Source organism: Pristis pectinata, chromosome 2, assembly GCF_009764475.1.
Source record: "Pristis pectinata isolate sPriPec2 chromosome 2, sPriPec2.1.pri, whole genome shotgun sequence".
Classification (NCBI taxonomy): domain Eukaryota; kingdom Metazoa; phylum Chordata; class Chondrichthyes; order Rhinopristiformes; family Pristidae; genus Pristis; species Pristis pectinata.
In genome coordinates, this window is record NC_067406.1 from 131,785,155 (window position 1) to 131,808,142 (window position 22,988).

General features: G+C 37.9%; 1 protein-coding gene across 3 annotated transcripts in view; it reads left to right on the forward strand.

The window, feature by feature from the left end:
* Positions 1-22,647, forward strand: part of abraxas1 (abraxas 1, BRCA1 A complex subunit) — a 34,491-nt gene extending 11,844 nt beyond the window's left edge. The window contains exons 3-9 of one of the 3 annotated variants that reach the window (XM_052041220.1): positions 211-247; positions 2,243-2,309; positions 5,618-5,811; positions 5,948-6,067; positions 10,740-10,824; positions 15,625-15,739; positions 17,472-22,647. In XM_052041220.1, coding sequence (XP_051897180.1) covers positions 211-247; positions 2,243-2,309; positions 5,618-5,811; positions 5,948-6,067; positions 10,740-10,824; positions 15,625-15,739; positions 17,472-17,917 — 1,064 coding nt within the window. In that variant the 3' untranslated portion in view covers positions 17,918-22,647. Of the gene's footprint in view, positions 1-210; positions 248-2,242; positions 2,310-5,617; positions 5,812-5,947; positions 6,068-10,739; positions 10,825-15,624; positions 15,740-16,193; positions 16,298-17,471 lie in introns of those variants that run through there. The other 2 variants (XM_052041236.1, XM_052041229.1) reach the window with 2 other exon arrangements.
* Positions 22,648-22,988: the final 341 nt, after the last annotated feature.

Genomic DNA, 22,988 nt, shown 5'->3' on the forward strand with positions numbered 1-22,988 from the left:
CACTAACTTGCATGGTGTCATTTGCCGATATTAATTGAGCTCCCTCAGAACATAACTGTGAATGGCCTTTAAAGGGTAAAGGAAGTAATTCTGTAAATGGAAAGATGAATCCCCTTTGATCTTTATGTACAATTTCCCTCCTGGAAGTTGGTATTACATGTTAAAATTATTATTCCCCTCTGAACTTTGATGTGTATTTTTCCCCTCTAGATATACAGAAACATATTCCATGTTACTCGCTATTCAGGTACGTGAGCTCAATTGATAGCTACTCTCACTCATAAGAATTTTACAACTCTTGATTCCAGTGGGAATTGCTTGGTCAGTTTTCACTTGATTCATGGAAAAACATTACACCTACTTTGTTTTATGTCTGAGTTTGTTTGCAATTTCAAACTGAGTCTGTGGAAAGTACTTGTGCTTCTTAGGTGAAATGAATTCTGTACTCTGGAAACATCTCCTTATTTGAAAATGTTATTGTGCCCTGAAACAGGAAATCCTGAATTACAGGACGGTTTCTACTTTGTGCTGTTTCAGTTCTGCAATAAGGTTAATAATGTGAACTTGGACAGTAAATGTATAATGGGAATGAGTTAACTGTCTCAAGTCAAATAAATACCTGGGGCCTAAATGGGTTGCATGATAGAGTTTGTATTATTACTCACAAGATGACTTTCTAATGCTGATCTTGTAAATTGTTTTATTATTGTCATATGTACTGAGGAACAGTGAAAAACTTCATGCCATCCATACAGATCATTTCATCACATCAGTATATCAAGGTAGTACAAGGGAAAACAATAACAATGCAGAATAAGGTGTTACAGTTGCAGATAAAGTGCAGTACAGGTAGACAATAAGGTGCAAGGCCATAACGAGGTAGATTGGGAGGTCAAGAGTCCATTTTATCGTACTAGGGGACTGTTCAAGAGTTTTATAACAGCAGGATTGAGCCTAGTGGTATGTGCTTTCAGGCTTTTGTCCCCTCCCCGCTGGGAGGGGGAAGAAGAGAGAATGTCTGGGATGGGTGGGATCTTTGATTATGTTGGCTGCTTTACCGAGGCAGCAAGAAGTGTAGCAAGGTCAATGGAGGGGAGGCTGGTTTCCGTGATGTGCTGAGCTGTGTCCACAACTCTCTGCAGTTTCTTGGGGTCTTGGGCAGATCAGTTACCATAACAAGCCGTGATGCATCCAGATAGGATGCCTTTTATGATGCATCTATAAAAGTCAAGATTCTTATCAAAGTGAGGTGTCAATGAAGGGAGAGCAATTTGAGAGTGCCAATTTTCTTAAAGTCAAGGCAATTCTTCTTGCATTCCTCTTGTATTGTTACTGAAGAGGAAACAATTTTTTAAGCTTTATTTCCTCTGGGAAAGAGAAGATAATGTTCCTTATGTACCCTAGTTGCCTCAAGGGCATTAAGTTAGCTTACCATTTACAAGGTACTCGAAGGTTCTGCAGACCAGGCAAAAAAGTAGAATTGAAGCCAAGAGCAGATCTCATTGAGTAGCTGAGCAGGATAGGGGGGTTGTATGGCCTAGTTTTTTTTATATATATATATTCTTAGCTACATATTGTGAGATTGGGTCTCATAGGATTGACAGGACGTGAGTGAACCTGTTTAGTTTTGCAACAATCTGACAACTTTATTTAGTGTCAGGTTTACTGAATTTAATTTTGCAGCTTTCCGTAGTGGGATTTGAACTTTAAAGCTTTAGGTTTGTGGTCCACAGCGTTACTGTATCTGCGTTGACAGTTAGATAGAGAAAATGGAATGTCCAGCTATATTGTAACAGGCAACGTGAGCCATTCTACCTCCTGTTGTAGAGAAGGTCTCAGTACAACCTTCCGAAAGCATCATCTGGATAAAAATGTGTTACTAAATCTTGACAATAGAAGGTATGAGTAATAGACAAAATTTCAAGAAATGTACGTGTATGTGTGACCTGTGTCCCAATGGTCCAATTCTTTATTAATCCATCTATTTACCCACTTACTAAATTGCTTCAGCCTGCAGGTACGAAGATCTGTTTGCACACTAATGGGTGTTACATAATCACATTGGTGTGCCAAATCTGTCATTACAGAAAGTAGTGGATGATAAAATAAACTGTCCCAACATTGTAAGTGAGGGCATGGTGCCAAAAGAGGATATAAAATCATAGTTAGAAAGCAGGATCCAAGATTTATAGCACTTTGTGAATTAAAATCATGTTACCAATGTCCTGTCTGTCTTTTACAGTTTTTACAATGCTGCTGGTGAAGTGGACAAGAAAGATTTGCAGAAAATATTGATAAATCAGGAAAAGGTATTGTCAAGAGCATCAATGATAAGCAAATGAAAAGCTAGACCTGACTGACTTTTAAATTATTCGTGTTGGAATATATATTGTTTATTTTGTGTTTTTTAGAATTTTCTGACAACTCTGCAGATAAATATGAAAGCTATCAGGATGAAATTTGGAAAAAATGTGATACAAAGTCCTGATTTACCTTTAAACTTATTTAATATAACTTGGATGCAAGTACTAAAGGAGTTGCAGCTGATGAGAAGCTATGAATTCTACTAGTAATTGGTTAGTGTTGGGTCTAAATATCCACCTCTCCAGGTGGTGTTGGATAGAATGTAAGAAATAGGAGCAGGAGTAGGCCATCGGGCCCGTCGAGCCTGCTCTGCCATTCAACAAGATCATGGCTGATCTGTCCATGGACTCGGCTCCACCTGCCTGCCTTTTTCCCATTACACTCAATTCTCCTACTATGCAAAAATATATCTAACTGTGTCTTAAATATATTTAATGAGGTAGCCTTTGCTGCTTCTCTGAGCAGAGAATTCCACAGATTCACTTCTCTCTGGGAAAAGCAGTTTCTCCTCATCTGTCCTAAATCTACTCCCCCGAATCTGTTCAACAATAATACCAGGTTCTAACATATCAGTTACATATTACTGAAAGGTGGGGTCATAATTCCAGAAAGAGCATGAGATAAAGATGTTGCTGTCTACCTCCTTTAAGTAGCATTGTGAGTGAAATTTCTCTGCAACCAGTCTGAATGGCCAGATTTGCTTAGCACAGGAATATATGAAGGTCCACGTTAGTGGCATTCTGCATCTGCCTAGTTCAAACAGAGCACAACAGTCAGAACAAAATGTGGAATTTAGCCAGGATGCTGTTTAGCAATCTTATTCAATTTGCCTATCATTTTGCAAATGGTATGAAATATTGAGGGCCTACTAAAACATTCACCTCATCAAAGGACTACACATTACATCCAGTGTGTTGTATCTTTATAAATATAATTTGGTTGCTTCCAAGTTGCGTAGCTTTTTTGTTTTGAAAACGTAGTTAAGTTTATGTGCCTTAGGATGAGAAATGCATGGATCTGCACATCATATTTATGAGAGCACTCATTGACAATAGTACCAATTTATTTTGTGCGCAATAGAATGTGTTTCTGAAATGCTCCAATCATCTTAAATGCATTGCTGAATTTTGCAAATGCTTTATACAATCTTTCGAGCTCAGTGAACCGTTGACAGAGGGTTCTGTCTTTATGGCCATTGGTATCAGGCAGGGTAATTTATGACATTGAATGCATTGCTGAGTCTCATAACCACCTTAACGGTTAGATAAGTCTGTTCAGCTCCTTTCTTGGTTTTGGATCTTGTGCTTGTTTGTTATCCTTAAATTGACAGGCCAGTTTTAAGAATGAGAATACACCAGTATCTCTGTTTAATGCAGATTAAGAAAAAGTCACTTCTCGTATTAATTATCATTATGTTTGATTATTTAATAACGCTGTTTCAATCACTCATACTTTCAATATAGTAATCGTATTTTAAAGTCTTTAACTTTCAAGTGCTACATGCCCTGAACTATATTCTCTTCCCTTTAACTATATTGTCCTTGTATTCCAGCAGTTTTTAGGGAAAAAAAAATTAGAGCATATTGGCCAAATGCCAAAAAACAATTTCTCTGTTCAGATGACAATTCTTTAATGTGAGCTATGGGCTGCTGAGATTGGTGAATGGGCTATTCCATTTTCAGCTTAGTGCATACTTTGGGCTTGAACTATTTTATTTAAATTCACCATAATTTACTACCTTGATAAGTGTTATTGGGATTTCGCCCAGAAGTTCTATTTATTGCATTATAAAATGAAAAGTTAAATCTTTTAATTTACTGCCAGTGGCAAGTTTGTGTTCTGATTAAATGAAGATGATGTTAAGGTTAGCTTCATATGTAGAACAAATATGTGATCCTAAAAAGGGCTCCTCAGTCATTCTAAAGGTTTGCCAAGTGGTGTTATTGGGGCATAATGTCCAGACTTCTGAGTTAACTGTGTACGGGTCTGCAGCTATGGCTATCAGTGCTTTCTACTCTGAAATTTTACCACTGGGAGCAGAATCTTGCCCAGATGGCTAGAAGAAATTCTTCTGGATGTTATGCAATAAAGGCATCTTATACATTTAAAAATGAGGGTAGCTAGGGAAGGGGTAGGACCACTCAAGGACAAAGGAGCGAAATTTATGCATGGAGACAGAGGGAGTGGGTGACGTACTAAATAAGTACTTCACATCGGTATTCTCCATGGAGAAGGACATGGCAGATAGTGAGATCAGGGAGGGGTATGTTGATATCAATGAGGAGGAGGTATTTGGTCTCTTGAAGAATATTAAGGTGGGTAAGCCACTGGACCTGATAAAATACATCTCAGATTATTGAAGGAGTAGATTGCAGGGGCCTTGACAGGCTATCTTCTTTAGCCACAGGCAAGGTCCCAGAGGACTGGAGAATAGCCAATATTGTTCCTTTGTTTAACAAGGACAGTAGGGATAATCCAGCAAATTATAGGCTGGTGAGTCTTGCATCACTGGTAGGGAAATTATTGGAGAAGGTTCTTAGGAATAGGATTTATTCACATTTGGGAAAAAGCATGGACTTGTTAGGGATAGTCAGCATGGCTTTGTGCAGGCAAGGCCATGTCTTATGAACTTGATTTAGTTTTTTTGAGGAGCTGATGAAGATAATCAATCAGGGTAGGGCAGCAGATATTGTCTACATAGACTTTAGTAAAGCTGCAGAGAAGGTCCCACATGGTAGGCTGAGACCAGTGGTGTTCAGCAGGGATTGGTGCTGCGACTTCTGTTGTTTGTGATGTATATAAATGATTTGAATGAAGATGTAGGTAGGCTGATCAGTAAGTTTGTCGATGACACAAAAATGGGCAATGTTGTAGTTACTGACGAAGGCTGTCAAAGGATATGACAGGATATAGATCAGTTGGAAATTTACCTTAAGCATTTCATAATAACCCTATAGTAAACCCTGGTTATAAGAAACAACCTGATAGTGAATATTTACAATTAAAGTTTAAATTGTGATCTTTTAAATTATATTGTATGATGTGTGCAATATATGTGCAAGTTGTTATCTTTTGGATGACTCGTCTACAGTCAGGTAACTGTTAGATAATATGTAGTTACAGCACAGCCTTGGTATTAATGTCTTATTTGCTGAAACCCTTAAATTTTAAGTGATATTGCGCTTCCACACTGTCCCACCTATTTTTAACCTGGATTTAGATCTAAATCTACTTATACTTTTTCCCCCCTTAGAATGTTATTGGTTGGTATAAGTTCAGACGTAACACAAATCAGACCATGACATTCCGAGAACGTCTCCTTCACAGGACCCTTCAGAAGCATCTGAAAAACCAACAGTTGGTGTTCTTTCTCCTTACAACCAAGTTAAGCAGAGAGAATGGTTCCACACACAATCTGGAGTACACGTTGTATGATCCACAAGAAAGGTGAGTCATGCCACATTTCTTTAAGCAATATTGTCAGCTAGTAAAAGTTTGAGAATTATAGTAGAAAGAAATATTCTTGTAGTCCATTTTTTAATAATGTTTGAAGCTAATGTTTATCTTTCTCTCTCAAACGTAGTTTTGTTCAGCCAATACCTGTATCCGTGACCAATCTAGGAATGTCTGAACAGCAAGATTATAAAACATTTTCTGGACCCAGTGGTGCTGGGGGCTATTGTCGAGCAATGAAGAAACACAGGTAGAAACTCATTTGGCTATGTTAACTGGAGTAGGTGCTATGGACTGTGACGAGTGTCCCAAACTAGCTTGGCCTTGGGTTGGGATGGGAATGGGGAGTGGAGAGATGCAGGGACTCTTATGCTTGGTGACGAGCATAAATTCTGTACCAGTTCTGGTGAGTGAAGTACTGCATCCAAAGGCATCTCTTGTGTCTGTATTGACTGAAGTACACTTAGAGTATTTGGTTATGGGTGGATAAAGTTAAGTTTCTTTTGCTAAACTGTGCCTTTGCTGAACCTGAAGTTGTGTTGCTGCCATCTGCTGGATATCAGTCATTCTGACATGTTCAAGATTTGGATTTACCAATAACTTAGCTGTTTTGAAAAGTTGAAATATGACAGTGTTATGACTTTAAGTAAATGGAAAGTGATTCCTTGGGAAATATTTTGGATTACTGAGAGCAGATGGAAATGTGGAGATGAAGTCAGCCAGGCAGGCCTGAGTGATCCAGTTGCCTACTCCTGCTCCTGATGTGTCCATTCATGTACAAATTTTCAAGGTATTTTAAAAGTAATAATAGCATTTTCGGTTATTTAGCTAAATTGAATTTTATTCCTGTTCCCTTGCCTTTTTTTCGTAAAACTAAAATGAAACCTCATTGAAGCTTCCCATACTTAAAAAGAATAAAAATGTCAGCCAGAAACTATCGATTAGGTGGTGCTAGTTTGAGTATTTAAAACCTGGAGGTTTTAGAGGAGTTCCAAAGTTTGAAATCAGCTGTCAGTTATTGTTCCACACTAAATAACTGCTTTCAAGTTGTCACTAATAGTTGAACTATAAGTTGATAGACTAACTGAGAAACATTATGTAGCAGTTTACAATTGTCTTCAATTTTTTTTCTTACCAGCGGTTTTCATAGATATTAGTGATTGCCTAAGCAAAAGTTGCTTACAGTCAGAATTTATGAACTACTGAGTTTATAAGGGGAAATATAAAGGAATTTATAAAACTTTGTAACTGGTTCAGTTTACAAAATCTCGTAATTCTGTTGCATTACAAACAGATTTCAGTCTTGTTGGTGATTTGGGAAAAAAATTACAGAATGCATTGTAACTAGAAATGGCCGTGGTTCATTGTCCTGTTCAGAACATTAGAAATAGGAGAAGGCCATTCCACTCCTTGTAGAATAAGTGGAATGAAATGGCCTGATTTGCCATTCCATAAGATCCTTTACCACAGTGCTACTTTCTTGCACATCCCTTGATTCCCTCAATCTCTGATATAAATATTGAAAAGCAAAACACTGCAGATGCTGAAAATTTGAAATAAAAGCCGTAAATGCGCTGGTAATACTCTGCGGGTTGGGCAGCACTTGCAGAGAGAGAAGAACAGTGTTAACATTTCGGGTTAATGACCCCTTCAGTTCTGAAACACGTGTTTCTTGATACCCCAACCAGGGAGCACGTCATCTTTACATTTACCTTGTCTAGCCCTGAAAGTATTTGGTATATTTCAATGAGGTAACCTTTCATTCTTCTAAGTTCTGTGCTTTATATGCCCAGTCTGCTTAATCAATCCTCGTGGGACAATCCCTCATCCCAAGAATTGATCTGGTGTACCTTCATTGCACTCCCTCCATTGCCAGTATATCCTCCTTTGGATAGGGAGACCAGGAGACCACACTTGTAGTCTATATTACAGGTGTAGACTCACCAGGGCCCTATATAGCAGGGCCCTTTTATATTCAAATCCTTTTATAACAAGATGTTGTTTTCCTTACTAATTGCATGCTGCACCTTAGCATCATTTTTCAGTGATTTGTGTCCAAGGATACCCAGGTCCTTCTGAACACAACATCTTTCAATCTTTCACCATTTGAAAAGTACTCTGTTTTACCATTTTTTTTCTACCAAAGTGAATAACATCAGATCCTTCTACATCATTAAATATCTATTGCAGTGTTAGGTTTAGAATTGGTGTCCAAACAGTTCCAGTTCTTGGCAACTGGCTTTTAACAAGCATGCAAAGAACTCACTCTTCGTTGTCTGTTGTTTCAGATTTTCCCCAGATGTCCACAGTAATTTTAGCTATTGCAGCCAGGCCATCGTCTGTGTAGTAAAATAGCACCAGTGTTTACTTGTATTTTAGAAGTTCTTTGTGTTAAAACAGTATAAAATTATGATGAAGCTTTAAGTTTTCGTATGGCTAGAAACAAACAAACAAACAAGCTGCTTGACACCTTTAAAGTAGATTAATTTTAATTGTTAAATATATTTGCAATTGATATTCCTTAACACACACAAGCACAAGAAAAATGGTTAATATTAAACTCAAAGAAAAATCTTTCAACATTGCCAGGAAAAGCATGTTTTCTGATGACACAAAACTAAATGAGAATGTGAGTAGTCATGAGGGTGCAAAGAAGGTTCAAGGCAATATAGACAAGCTCAGCGAGTGGGTAACAGCAAGGCAAGTGGAGTACAATGTGGAAAATGTGAGGAGGTCCATTTCCATGGAATATAACAGAAGTGCTGAGTATTCTTTAAATGGTGAGAGAGTGGGAAATGCTGATGCTCCAAGGAAACTGGCTGTTCTTGTACAAATGTCTCAGAGCTAACATACAGCTACAGCAAGCTATTTGGAGGAAAGTAGTCCATTGGCTTTTATTGCAAGAGGATTTGATTTTGCAAGATGTCTTACTACATTTTATATAGTGCATTGATGAGACTACATCTGAAGTACTGTGCACAATTTTGGTTTCCTACTTAAAATATATGCTTAAATAGAAAGAGTGCAGCAAAGATTCACCAGATTAGTTCCTGGGATTGTTGGCCACTACTGCAAAGAGAGATTAAGTGGGCTAGTCTTCTGTTCTGCGGAGTTTGAAAGAATGAAGATGTGGCCTCATTGAGACATGCGAAATTCATAAAGAGCTTAACAATGCAGATTTGGGGAGGACGTTTTCCCCATCCAAAGACTCTAGAACTGGGAGTTATAATATCAAAGTAAGGAGTAGGTTATTTAAAACAAATGGAAAAAGTGATCATTTGTGTGTAAAACCAATTCTGGATATTAAAGGAATTAAGGAATGTTGGTGGAAAATAGGGCTGTGGTAAAAGAATGTGGTGAATAGTGGAACAGGTTTATGAACAGAATGGCTCCACTCCTATGTATGTTCTTATTATAAAACAGTAATGCAGTATTACATTTATAAAAAATTTTGGTAACAAGATATTTTCAACATTATATTAAACCTCCTGCAAGAGAACTTGAAATGCAATTGAAGTAACTTAAGTTACACATGGAAACTTCTCTCTCAGGTATTACAATATGGTTGATAGTAGGTTGTTTAATGACTCTGGGTAAAAGAAATGACAGTAATAGTGCTGAAATTGCCTTAACCTCAAAGTAAGTTTAAGTTTTTCACTAAGTTGAACTGCAGGATAAAGGAGTCCCTTAATTTTACATCATTTAGCAATGTCCCAAACATGGGAATGAGGGCGGTAACACAACGTTGCTTTGTTCAATATAACATGACAGATGAATAAAAGTTGCGTACTGAGGATATATTTCCTGCTAGGATTTGTGCTGGAAAAATTCCTGGTGGATCAACAAGTTAATGGATAATTTGTTTCCATATAATGAATGGTCTGTTACAATAAATTATTAAATTGATACATTACAGTAGACATTGTATTGATTAATCAAATGATTTCATGCAGAGGATTTATTAGATTGTTAAAGGAATTGAGAATAATAGTTGGTGTTGACATTAGTTATCTGTTGCTCCAAGATTCAAGATGGATTTGATATATGTAGTATTTTAAATATTTTCCCTTTTGGTTTAGTAGAGATTTCAGACTAATATACATTAAGATGCTTTTATTGATTTAAATTTAGTGCGCAAGGTTCTAATCAATATTTTGAAATCTAAATTACAACCATAAATTGGGACTAAACAAAATGGTTAATAACTATTTCTAATAAACTGAATCAGTTTGAAATAATTGATTTTATTAGTGCACTGTAAAGACATGCACATGATGTTAAAAGAGCTTCCATTTGTTGAGCAAAGCAGGTGTTTTTCTGCTAAGAAATTAATGCAAAGAATACTGATTCATAAAGTGAAACTAGAGCCATAGCAAGAACTGTTTCTTTAATATATTCTGTTACATTTGGAAATCAATTTAATTTCGCTGGTAAATGTATTCTTTCAGTAATGTATAGAATGTAAATTGTTGGTAATAATTAGTTGTGTTTCTTCAGATTTTTATTCATTGTATCTTCTGGAAGATGGAAGAATTGACCTTCATTGGGCTAAAGAATGGAGGTTGCAGTACACATAACACTGGATCTTAGTTAAGGCCCAGCAACATACTCACTGAATGTGTAATTGAATGTTGAGCTGTAAAGATAAGGAATAAGATGAAAGAAATTAAAGTTTAATAAAAGTTGTCAGTGACTGAGCCATGGACAATAATTGATGTAGACCCAAATAATGCAATTGTCAGATACTTAGATTAATCAAAGCATTTCCTGGACAGATTATGATATTTGTTCTCTAATGTCCTTTCTTAAGTAAAAGATCTTCATTATTTTATAAATTTAATTGCAAAATGGAGATGAAAAGATGAATAGGATAAATTGAAAGTAGCATAAATTTACTTAACTTATTTCTTTAAACCCCTCAGACTCGCATTTTTTGATCAGGAAGGGTCCTTAAAAGAGGTTCAGAGAATTAAATGCATGTATAATACACTGCAAGAGGAACTGAAGGTAACTGGAATGTCTATCATAAATTTGTTCAACTCAATTGTTCTAATATCAGTATTTAACATTTCAGTCTAATAATAGAGACATTATCCTGGGTCATTTTCCTGATCTGTTTTTTTAGCAATGCTCTGGGTGGTTTAACATTCTAATGCTTTCAATGTCTTAAGGTTTGCCAGAAAATTGGTAACTAATATGAATTCTGCCATTCTCTCATAATTTGAGATGGAATTATTTAAAGCTTGTCTAGGATTTATGAAGTATAAACAACCTCTTTGTATTCATTACTCAGTAAGAATTGTATGGTGATTAGAATTTTAATCTTCACTGTAGAGATCAGCTGTTCAAATTCTCTCCTTCCCAATCTTTCAACTCTGCATTAAGTCCAAAACAACGGAACTATAACTTTTGGCACACTTGTATTTCAAGGATGAGAGTGATGCCTTTCAAGTTGTCGAAGGAAGTTGTTATTGCTGTGAATCAAATAGTGTAAACAGAGAATCAGAGGGACTTCTACATGAAGAATGGCTCTCCTGTTTAAAATTTTCTTCGGCATATCCTACCATTCATTGAGATTGTGACTGATCTGTAACTTGGCTCCATTCACCATCTTTAGCTCCACGGCTATCAAAGATTTACCTTTGATTTAAAATTAATCTATCTAACATCTAGTATTTTTTCAGGATTTCCTCAGTTCTGTCACCACTTGCAAGAAGTGCTTCTTGACTTTTAAGTGCCCTGTCTGTGATTTTTGGCTCTGTACCCTTGTTCTAGATTCTGCTGTCAACTCAGCAGATCAGGAAATTCCAGGATTTGATGGCTGCGTTGGGTTAGGTTGGCTTATGTCAGTGTATGCCTGGGACTGAGTAACCTGAAGTCGGGCTCAAGCTAGGGCAGGACTAAAATCTATGGAATCGTATCCCAGAAAAGAGCTAACTTCAGGATGAGGTGGCGGGGGGGTTGCCAGAGTGGAAAAGGTACTGAAGTAAAGTACTATATTCGTATATGTTGGTATAGTAAGTGAAATGCAAGGGCCTGTGGCAAACTGTTACTGAGATCATAATATGCTTGAGAGTAAATTCTGTAGGAAGTGGATATCCAAAACAACACAATGATTTGTTTTGTGAAGTAAAAACTGAGGCTTGCGGTCGCACTGTGCCCTGGCCAATCTGCTGAGTGAAGTTGTACAGAGTGCTTCTCATGTTGGGTGTACAGCCAGGAGATGGCTCTGCCTACTGTAACAAAGTCAGAACAGGGGGAACTGGGCTGGGACTGGTAGTGTTGGAAATCCCCACGATTCAGATTTTTAATGTCTTTTGATACGTTTGCAGGCTAATACTCAGGTCATTCGAGAAGCAGCAGCCTCTAAGAGTGTTCCCTTGGGATGAATAGCCAGCCTGCAGCTTTGAAGTCTTAAGATGGATGTTTTCTTTTTTTTTAAAAAAAACATTGTTTCTCTAGTGCAGAACTTATCCTGTTTCAAGTATGAGGCCGGCTCTAACTTTGTGGCAAACTGTTACTGTCACAGTCTCTTAAAGCACATTACCATCTACCCACCCACCTACCTACCTCTGATGTAAAATCTTTCCTTGTATTCTTTCTCTCTCCAAACTCTGCTTTTTCCACTCTGTCCAACAGCATGAGTAGCAAGTGCCCAACGTGCATCCCGCAGAGTTTCACCAACACTTGTTGGGACTGGAATGGACACAAATGAGATGCCAGCTCACTACAGGTTCAATGCTGGTGAAATCCTGACATAATTGCTAGTATTACATCTTGACAACTTTCAGTCTTTATAAATTTATAAAAGACATTAGTGAAAAGTAACTCACTCCAAAATGGCCTCGAAGTGTTTCGACAGAATGTTTATCGTCATTTTTATTTCTTATTCAAGACATGTTTTTGGCTGATAAGGACCACAGGAAGTGCTAGAGAAACACACGCTGGAAGCACTCAGATCAGGCTGCATATGGAAGAGAGCAAAATAATATTTTGGTCCAATAATCTTTCATCAGAAAGTTCGTTAAAACATTATTCTGCGGAAAGTATTAAAACTTGATCATGCCTTCCATCAGCTCTTCTGAAGTTCCTTTTTCTCTCAGTTTATGAGCCAATTATGTATTTTCAAATATATATCCAAGCTAGCCTACTTGTGTAATCTTGTACTGCCGTTTCTGTTATTCCATATCATATGTTGCCACGATTTGCTACCAAATTGTCATTAATTGTTAACCGTATGCAAATATAGTATTTTACAGCTCATTATCTACATATCTCAATGCTGGATAAGGTTAATTAGTGCCTGTAATCCCTTCAAAAAGATGTCTAGTTATGTTTCTGAATTTATTTATGCATGCTAAATTATGTACAATTAAATGACATCTTAATGGCTGATTTGAAAAATGAGCATTCCATTGGCTTATCTTGGAAGTGTAAACTATTATGCATTAGAGGTTTAGGATGTAGATTATTTTTTTTCTTCCTCTGCTTCCAAAATTTAAATTGCCATCCTCAATCCTCAAGTTTGACATAGTGTCAAGTAGTGGGGTAATAAGATTTTGCAGAAGAGTGCAGTTCATCATGGCTTCAAGAGCTTATCTTTTAGTGACTGTTCATGAATTGGAATTGAAGATAGGCAGCAGATGGAGGTTAATCCGGACCAAAGTGAGGTAATGCACGTTGGGAAGTCAAATTCTGGTAGGACACATAGAGTAAATGGCAGGGGCCTTAGTAATGTTCTTGTACAGAGAGACCTTGGGATGCAAGTCCCTGGCTCACTGAAAGTGGTGACACGGGTGGATAGGTAAGTGGAGGAAAGCATTTGGTATGCTTGCCTTCATAGGCCGAGGTATTGAGTATAAGATTTGGGATGTCATGTTGCAACTGTACAAAACATTGGTTAAACTGCACTTTGAGTATTGTGCACAATTCTGGTGTTAGTAATAGAGGGAGTGCAGAAGAGATTCGCCAGACTGTTGCCTGGAGTGGACAGCTGTAGTTTAAGGAGAGATTGGATAGGCTGGGTCTATTCTCACTGGAAAGTAGGAAGCTGAGGGGGGACTTTATAGAGGTTTATATATAAAATTATGAGAGGCATAGTTAGAGTCTAGAACCAGAGGGCACTGGTTTAAGGAGAGAGAGGAGAAATTTATCTGAGGCGCAAGTTTTCCACAAGCTGGTGGTTATCTGGATCGAGCTGCCAGAGGAGTGGTAGAGGCAGATACAATCACAATGTTTAAAAGGTGTTTGGATAGATATTTGGATAGGAAAGGCGTAGAGGGATACGGGTCTAATGCAAGTAAATGGGATGGGCATCATGGTCAACGTGGCCAATGTGGGCTGAAAGGGCCCATTTCTATGCTTTACGATTCCATGACTCAACTTTTCCACTAATCGGATGACAAATAGAAAATAATCAGCCAAAAAAAAAACGCCACTGGTTGTATCTGCAAGTCAGAGGCCCATCCATTATTTTTCACTAACATCTTCAACGAGAACCATGGGCAGATGGAGATGGTTCTTGTGCAATGAGTTATGATCTGTAATATGCTTTGAGAAAGGTCAGTGATATACATTCAACAATAATTTTCAAAAGGAAATTGGAAAGGAAAAGCTCATGCTGTGGAGAAAGATCATAGAGGTAATGACTAAGTGGATAATTCTTTAAAAGAACTGGCACTGGCATCCTGAACCAAATTTATTCCCATTCTGGGAGGTCCTGTGGCAACTGATGAAAAGTCGTTAATTTGAAATGTTAGCTCTGCTTCTCTCTCCACTGCCTGATCTGCTGAGTATTTCTACCATTTTATTTTTATTTCCGATTTCCAGCATCTGCAGTTTTTTGCCTGTAGATTTCCATTTGTTCAATCTTCCCATTGAATGCATCCTCCCACTTCATGATTTTCCTCCCAGAAGTACCTCCACATTAGAGTCATGGAGGTATACAGCATGGAAACAGGCCCTTTGGCCTAACTCATCCATGCCGACCAAGGTGCCTTCCTGAGCTACTCCCACTTGCCTGCATTTGGCCCATATTCATGAACCTGTCTAAACGTCTTCTAAACCTTGTAATTGTACCTACCTCTACCATTTGCTCTCTGGAAGCTCGTTCCATTAATGTGCGACTTGCACATACAGTTTCATCCCATTGCACAAATCTGGTTCTCTTCATTAAGTCTTTTAATCCTCTACCAAACCTCGTGTCATTAGTAATTATTTTCATAAAACATTTAAAATTGAACTTTTTGCTTATTAAATATCTGCATACTTCCCCCACAGATCTGATCAGTTTGTGTTAATTGCATGATCCAATAATCAGCTATTACCCAGGCTGTTTCCCTGCTCCCAGACGGTGCCCATCTACCTAGTCAACCCTTCATTCTTACTATGCCTTATCCTAAATCTGTCCCTCTGATTGTAACAAAATGACGCATTCCTCAAACTTCTTTTTCCCATGTAGAGGTGACTATTTCCATGACTGCTTGAGATTTAACTCTGCCTTTAGATTTCATGATGAATAAACAGAAAATTGTGCCAGGCATTGAAAAACTTTACCAGAGAGTGGGGAGAATAAGAGTAGGATTTAAACAGATCATTGTGTACCAATTGGAGCCAATAAGATAGATTCTGGTGCTAGTCTCCTCACCGCTCATGAGAAGTTGCATGATATTTGTAGGGTACAATTGTCACAACAAGACTTGTTGAAATATGATTTTGGTAATATGAATGTATTTCATCCCAAGAGTTTCCAATATATGTAAATAATAAATTCCATATTTTCATTGCTTAAATCCCACCTGGTCACAGACCACTTGTTTAAAGGTAGAGGAGAGCGAACGCTCAGTGGAATGTTTACTTGCTGATGTACAAGGACTGAGGGAGAAGGTATCAGAGAAGAAAAGGTTGCGCACAGTGATTCAAGGTATGAACTTCTTGTGTCATCAGCAATTATTTTCATAAAACAGTACAGGTCCTCCTTGGGTTACGGCAGAGTTCTGTTCCTGTGAATTGTCTGTAAACAGCAGCCGGCAAATCCCAAACGCTTGCTCGTACGTCTGGGCTGTATGTCATTCAGGCGTTGGTAAACTGGGATGGACCTGCAATAAATGCAATTATTGTAGGACACTATTATTTTAACCTTTAGGACTAGAGTAAATTTAATGAACCAGCTTGATGGCCTCCAGCATCAGGAACCAACGTTTGAAATGTGTTATTGTAGAAGAGGGGTGTAATCATGTTCCCTAATAATAGCTCATGATGGCTTATTCATAATCTGTTTTCAAAGAGTTCAAAAGTTTCAAAGAATTCATGCATTGTTACATAAAATTTAAAAGCTAATACAGATAATCATTGTACTTTCACTAACAACCATTAAGACCATCCATGAAGATGTTGATGGACACTAGTCTGCACGGGATCTTCATGGAACTTCTGATGAAGCATTTAACCAAAGCAAAAACTGGAAATGCTGGGAGTACTCAGCAGGTAATGCAGCATCTGTGGGGGGGGGGGAGAAAAACATTTGTCGATTCAGTTCTGAAATGGGTCCTTGACGTGAAACATTGATCCTGCTTCTCTCCCCACGGTTGCTGTTAGAGCTGCTGAAGTGCTTCCAGCATATTGTTTTTGTTTAGGATTTTAAAGTCTCCATGTTTTTTTTGCTCCACAAAGCATTTAACCAGGTTGGTTATAACAAAATGGAAAATATTAATCATTTAATAACCTGCCCTTGCATTGATCAAGTGTGGCCACATTTATGATAAGTTAACCGGTTTAAACCAAAGTGACATTGTGGCGACTATCACTAATTTCAGCACCATCACATTGAGGAGAAATATCAGGCACGGTCCCTTTGATCAATATTCAGCAAGCTTTCCTAATAATGCATGTGTAATTTGGATGGGTTGTCATTACTAAGTAGCATGCCAATGCTTAGATTTGAAGAGGGGCCATCCCAGGAAGGTGCTCGGAATGGTGCTGGGCAGGATTCCAGATTTCTAAGTGATAAGGCGAAAGATGATTCGGAACGCAGCAATTCAGTAAACGAAAACTTTGCATTTCAACACATACTACTGAACTACTTGTGTCATCAGTAATCATTTTCATCAAACAGTACAGGTTCTCCCTGGGTTATGGCCAATTTTCTCAAATTCCAATATCCACATATATGATGTAAATTTGCCTTTCTAATTATATCATTCTGCCAGTGATGGTACTGTCATAATTACATCATATCTTCATAGGCAATTTCCACTTTGCATATCAATATAGAAATGTATAATGTAAATTTAAGAATAAGGATAAAATTTTTGACTTCAAAATGGGGAATGAATTATGTCTGCATGCTCCAGTCTCATGGGCCCACCTTTGGCCTGACGTTAAACCTAGTTTTAATGCATTATGTGCAGTCAGGAGAGATTACCTTGTGTAATATAAAAGATGATTTCTAGTTTTGAATTCCTATTTAAAAGAGCACATTTTTGCACAATTATTGCAAATATTTTTCTATTCATTTAAAAATTGCTGGGAATCTTTGCTACATTTTCCATAATGTACAACACTACAATATTAGTGTGACTTTTCTGTTTATCTGTTAGACCTCAATGTTTAGAAACATTTTGCATAGTAACCTTCTACCTTGTGTTTAAATGTAGAGGAGGAGTGGAAATCTGACCATACAGAGAAAAACATATACTTAGCTGAGGCTTTGAAGACTGCCTTTCCACAGTCAAAACTTTTACAGTCCATGACAATTACAAGAGGTGGTCGAGTTCTGCCAATTCATTGTTGCAGTGAAGTTGATCAATTGAACTTAAAGGATACTGTCACTCAGGCCTCATCAAAAAACATCCACACATTGCCTTCAGAGAGGGCTAATGCTTCTGGGATTACATGTAAACGGAAGGCAAAAAACTGCCATGATCGCCCCAGCTGGAGTAAAAAACGGAAAGCAGTTTGGTCTCAGGCCAGAAGGTCAGCAAATAGAGACAGTGAGGGCAGTGAAACCGAACTGGTGATCAGAGAAACTGGATCAGAGAATGAAGATGAGGTGGATGATTATGTGAATGATGTTGCGTCAACAGCTTCACCAACTTTTTGAACATTCCTGGCCTGAAAATTGATAAGCCATTTTTATTCAAGAAAAGCAAAGTGCCAAATCTGTGTCTATACATTTTGAAAAGGATGCTATAATTGAAAAGCATGCTGTGTTTTGGGTAGCAGGAGAGGCATGTACTTTGTTGTTTTCATCATGGCGACTTCATCTTGTTTGAGATGTCTGACAGCTAAAACTGGAGGCATGAACAAGAATTTTAATGATTTGCAGAATCAGTGCAACAGTGAAAGATTGAGGAATGGTTTGGAATACAGTAATGTCTTTTCATGATTAGTGCCTAAAGAGATTAAATCTCTCCAGTTCTTAACTTTTGAAGTTCTTTTTCTGCTTTTTTTTTTGGTTCTGCCACTTTGACACCCAGTTTTAGTGTTGTGCACTCCAGGTAACTCGGAATAAACTTCCTCCCTAAGTCCCTAAAATGGACCACCCAGAGGGAGGTCTTCTAAGACGGGTAGTTTCTCTGTGTGCGGTCAGTAGGGACACACAATAGTAGGCAGTTGATACTGGATAAAATTCATGCTCGTAAGTCTGGAAACCAAGTTACAGATCAAAAGATTTGACAGATATCTGGAAACATAATTTATTTTGTATTAAATAACATTATTTATTGCAAATAAAAATAATTTTACTTCGGGTTAATTAAATCTGAAAACTGGGCATTATTTGATATTGATTTGACAAATCTTTCAGACTAAGAATGGCTGCAGATGGAAGGTGATGTTCTGAAGTTGGACTGATGAATATTCCTTTCAAAGTGAAGCTAATTGTAACTCATCCAAAGGACCATAGCCCAGTCAAAATCGACACCAAGCCAGAGGGGAAATGGTTACCAAAAACTAAATTAGAGGTAGTTAGAAAGCACATTTTAATACTGAAGACTTTTTAGAGAAGGAATTCTAGAGCTTAGACTTGGATGGTTGAAGTCTCAACCAACAGTTGAATTGTCAGTTGAACTGACAATTGACAGGCAAATGGAAGATGCAGAAGAGATGAAGCTGGGAGGAGTGCAATATTCTCGGCTGTAGTATTGGGGGAGGTTGCAGAGATGATAAGGATGTTGCCGAGATAAGGAGGAGTTAAAGCCATGTAGGGATTGGCCATGAGGTTGATACTTTAATAAATCCAAAGTTTCATGGTTGCAGCAGAAAGCAGTGTATGTCAATGTGCACAAGATTGAAGAATGTGCTTTTGTATCATATAACATAATGTGTTAAAGTTTCAGAGGCAATTGAAATTTACAGGTGAAAGAGGAGATACTGGGAGAAGAATTATGAGCTTTGTTACAGCTAGCCAAGTCTGAATGTAACAAAATCGTAAAAGCAAAAAAATACAATTGGAAATTTGAAATTAACATTGGAAGTACTCAAAAGCATCTGTGCAGAGATTAGCTTAATGTTTACAACTGATAGGTTTCATTAGAACCAAGTATAATGGGAAGGGAGATTGTGGAGTAAAGAATTTCTGTGATAGGGTGGAATGCCATAGATTAAAGAAGATGGGTGAATGTGCGAGGCAAATGTTCACTGACCATGGCTCCTCTGGAGATCTTCCCTCTGCACTTCCAACCCTGTAGTCCCAACCCACAGTCTCTTTTTACCTTCTGGAGATCCATAAGCAATACTGTCTTGGTAGATCTATCACTGTGGCCTGTTCTTGTCTCTTGCTTCAATCTTATTGTATTCCTTGTCCTCTATCATGCCATCTTCCTCCACAAATCTAATGACATCCTTCATCATTTTAACATTTTTCTGGTACTGTCTTTTTTAAACAATGGATATCCAGTCCCTCTACTGCCCATCAAAATGGCATGAAGGCCTTCTATTTTTTTTAATCCTTGAATGATGTTAAATCAGTTCCCCTCCTCCCATCTTTTCTATCTGCACTTGTTCTTGCAGTGACCAACTTGTTTCCATTTGCTTCAGCTGTGTAAAGGGGTGGCAGCCTGTCCTGGCTCTAGCTATTATTGTAGGATATGTAGAGCATTCTTTGTTCGAGTCCTACCCCCAGGTTTATTTCCTGCACCTTGTTCAAGGACATGACAATTGTCAGTGCTGTTCCCTGCTAGCCATAGAGAGAGAGAGCACAGAAACAGGCCCTTCAGCCCACTGAGTCTGTGCTGTCTATCAACCAGTCTTTATTGCCTTGAACTGAAAATTTCTTCAAACTTGCAGTCAATTTTTGCCCAACGTTTGACTTCATACGGTCCATCTCTATTTCTGGCAATAACCAAACAACCAACATCCACTTTGAGCCCACTGATTTCCCCAGCTCCTTGATCACACTCTGCTTTTTCAAGGGACTCTTCCGTTCATCGCTCTCTCTCTCTCTCTCTCTCTCTCTCTCTAATAATACCACCTTTCTGTAACTCAGAGCCTATTTCCTGCCCTTTATCTCTCCCCTTCCAGAACCTTAACGGGATTTCCCTTGTCATTACTTTTAATCCATTAGCTGCAGCATTCGATAGATTATGTCCTGTGATTTCTAGAAGTCTAGCAAGATGTTACCCCCTCCCCCACCCCAAAAAAAATCTTCCCAAGTATTTTCAGCATTCCGAAGGAACCTTTCTCTTCATTTCACCCTAGTCTACATGGTCTTTACCAAAAACACTCATCGGCACCCAGCACTCGCCACAGATCCAACACCTTTCATCTCCATCTTTTCCACCATCCAGGGCATAAATGCTCTAGGTCAAAAAATAGTTTAATATTAACTTTACTCATTGCTCATATAGTACCCTTTAAAGATGACCAAGCAGAGACTTTTGCAGAACAGTACATTCAGTTAGCATTCTGGTCACCTAACCCTTGTTCTGTTAGCACTTTGACCTTTATTGGAGCAATATAGGTCAATATAATCTCAAGGAAAATCAACTCTGACGAAAGGTCAGACCTGAAACATTGATTGTTTCTCTTTTCACAGATGCTGCCTGACCTGCTGAATTTTTCCATTTTTTTGTTTTTGTTTTGGATTTCCAGCATCTGTTTTTTGATTTTCTCTCTCTCTCTGGCCTTATAAACAACATACTAGTTGTCATTTCTTTTTCCTACCTTCAACCCAATTACGATCTTCCTTTATGTTCTTTTCTATGACCTTGTTCTTTACTTTCCTCACCCCACCCCCTGACTTTTCTTGTATCTTGGAACTTTTTCCAGCTTAGTTGAAAGATCACCAACCTGAAAGGTTAATCCTGTTAGTCTCAGATGTTTCTTGGCAATCTGGATATTACAAGATTGTTAATGAGTGTTTTAGCAGCAGATGGGTTGAGACAAGGAGGCTGGACATCTGTGGTGGGGAGCATTCATGTTTGGAATTCATTTCCAGGTCAAATAGGATGCAGGTTTACCCTGAGACAATGGCTAGAAGAGATGGAATTAGTACCTGGGGGATAGAATTTGTTGTAGGACCAGATAATGGCTTCATTTTTTTATGTTTAGTTAGGAGGAAATTTTAACTCGTCTGGTATGTCAGACTAGTTGCCTGATAAGAGTGTCACAAGAGCAGGTGAGATTATGCTAAGTGTCTGTATTCCCCACTAGAACAAATAACCAAAGCATTCAGTAGATTAAATCTAAATGTTATCCAACCTTGATTAGATCATCTTCTAAAGCCAAGGAAATAAAGATCATGTTTATTGCAATGTCATTCCATGACATGATGTTATTCTGGTGAATCTGCAGTACATCCAACTTTTGTTTTATTGCTGAAGGATGGCAGCAAAAATACAGAATTAAAACATTTCTTCATTTGTATTCCAACTTTCTTGAGATAAAGCCCAAATTTCCATAGACCCTTTTGATTACCTTTTCTATTGATGCAATGCTCCTAAGTGACGTGTCCACGGACTGATCACCATTCATGTCTTTCTTGTACTGCTTAGCGCTTGAACTATTAAACTATAACTTTTATTAGTTTATCCTCAGTCATTATTACTCTTACTCCTATTTACAAAGCTAGTTTGATAACTTTGTCATCCAAAAAAACTTGGATGACAAATTTACAATATCCTTCCTGTGCCACTGTTTTATATAGTGAAAACTGGTTACTACAATAGATTCCCAAGGAGTATCTGGCACAACCCCTTGACCCAAGAATGCTTTCCCACCTACACAATTAACAACATGCCTCTCTTAGCTATACCTTGAATCTAACCACTGGGAACAGCACAGAAAAGGTTGACCTAGTCCATGATGATCATCATCCACCTTTCTACACTAAAGCTATATTAATCCCAATTTATATTCTCCCCAGATTATCATCAACTCCCTGCCCCCAAATTCTACCACATACCTACACACTAGAGGCAATTTACAGTAACCGATCAGCCTATAACTCATGTCTTTGGGACGTGGAAGGAAACCCACATGGTCACAAGGAGAATGTGCAAACTCCACACAGACAGGGTTGAACCCAGGTCTCTGCTGCTGTGAGACAGTGCTAGCTCTGCCATTCTTAAAATCTCAATCTGTCTGCCAAGATGCTTTGCAGATGTTGCGAGCTCACCATAATTGATCCCCAGCTATGCAAAAAAAAATCCCCCCTCAAAAGAAATCCTTGAGATAATCCTAGGTTCATAATGGACTCTCCTCCAATCCCATGTGTTTGCCCTAATCCTGAAGTGAAATGTATATAGTTATGCCACTGATGTGCCTTCCTGTAAACTTGTAACTGCTGTTGAAAATATACTGTAATGCAAAACCCAAGTACACAATCTTCACAAAAATTAAAAATTTATTCTTTGACTTATTTAACTATTTACTTGTTCAATTTGTAGTTTGTTTACTTCTACCAGGCTGCTTGCATTTTTTTAAAAATACCTTTTTACATCTTAAATGGACTACTTGGCATAGGTCATTTTACTGAAGCAGAAATTCCTTGTGCTCAAATGATTTTAAAGTGGTTAAATCTGCCATGACATGTTACACCCCTTTTTACCTGTAAGTTTCAAAGCAATCCTTCAATTATGATGTACTTGATTGTGAGACTTGCATTCATATTTCTGCTTGGACAACATACTATTTAATGTTCATACCACTAAGCACACAGGCGAAAATAAGTT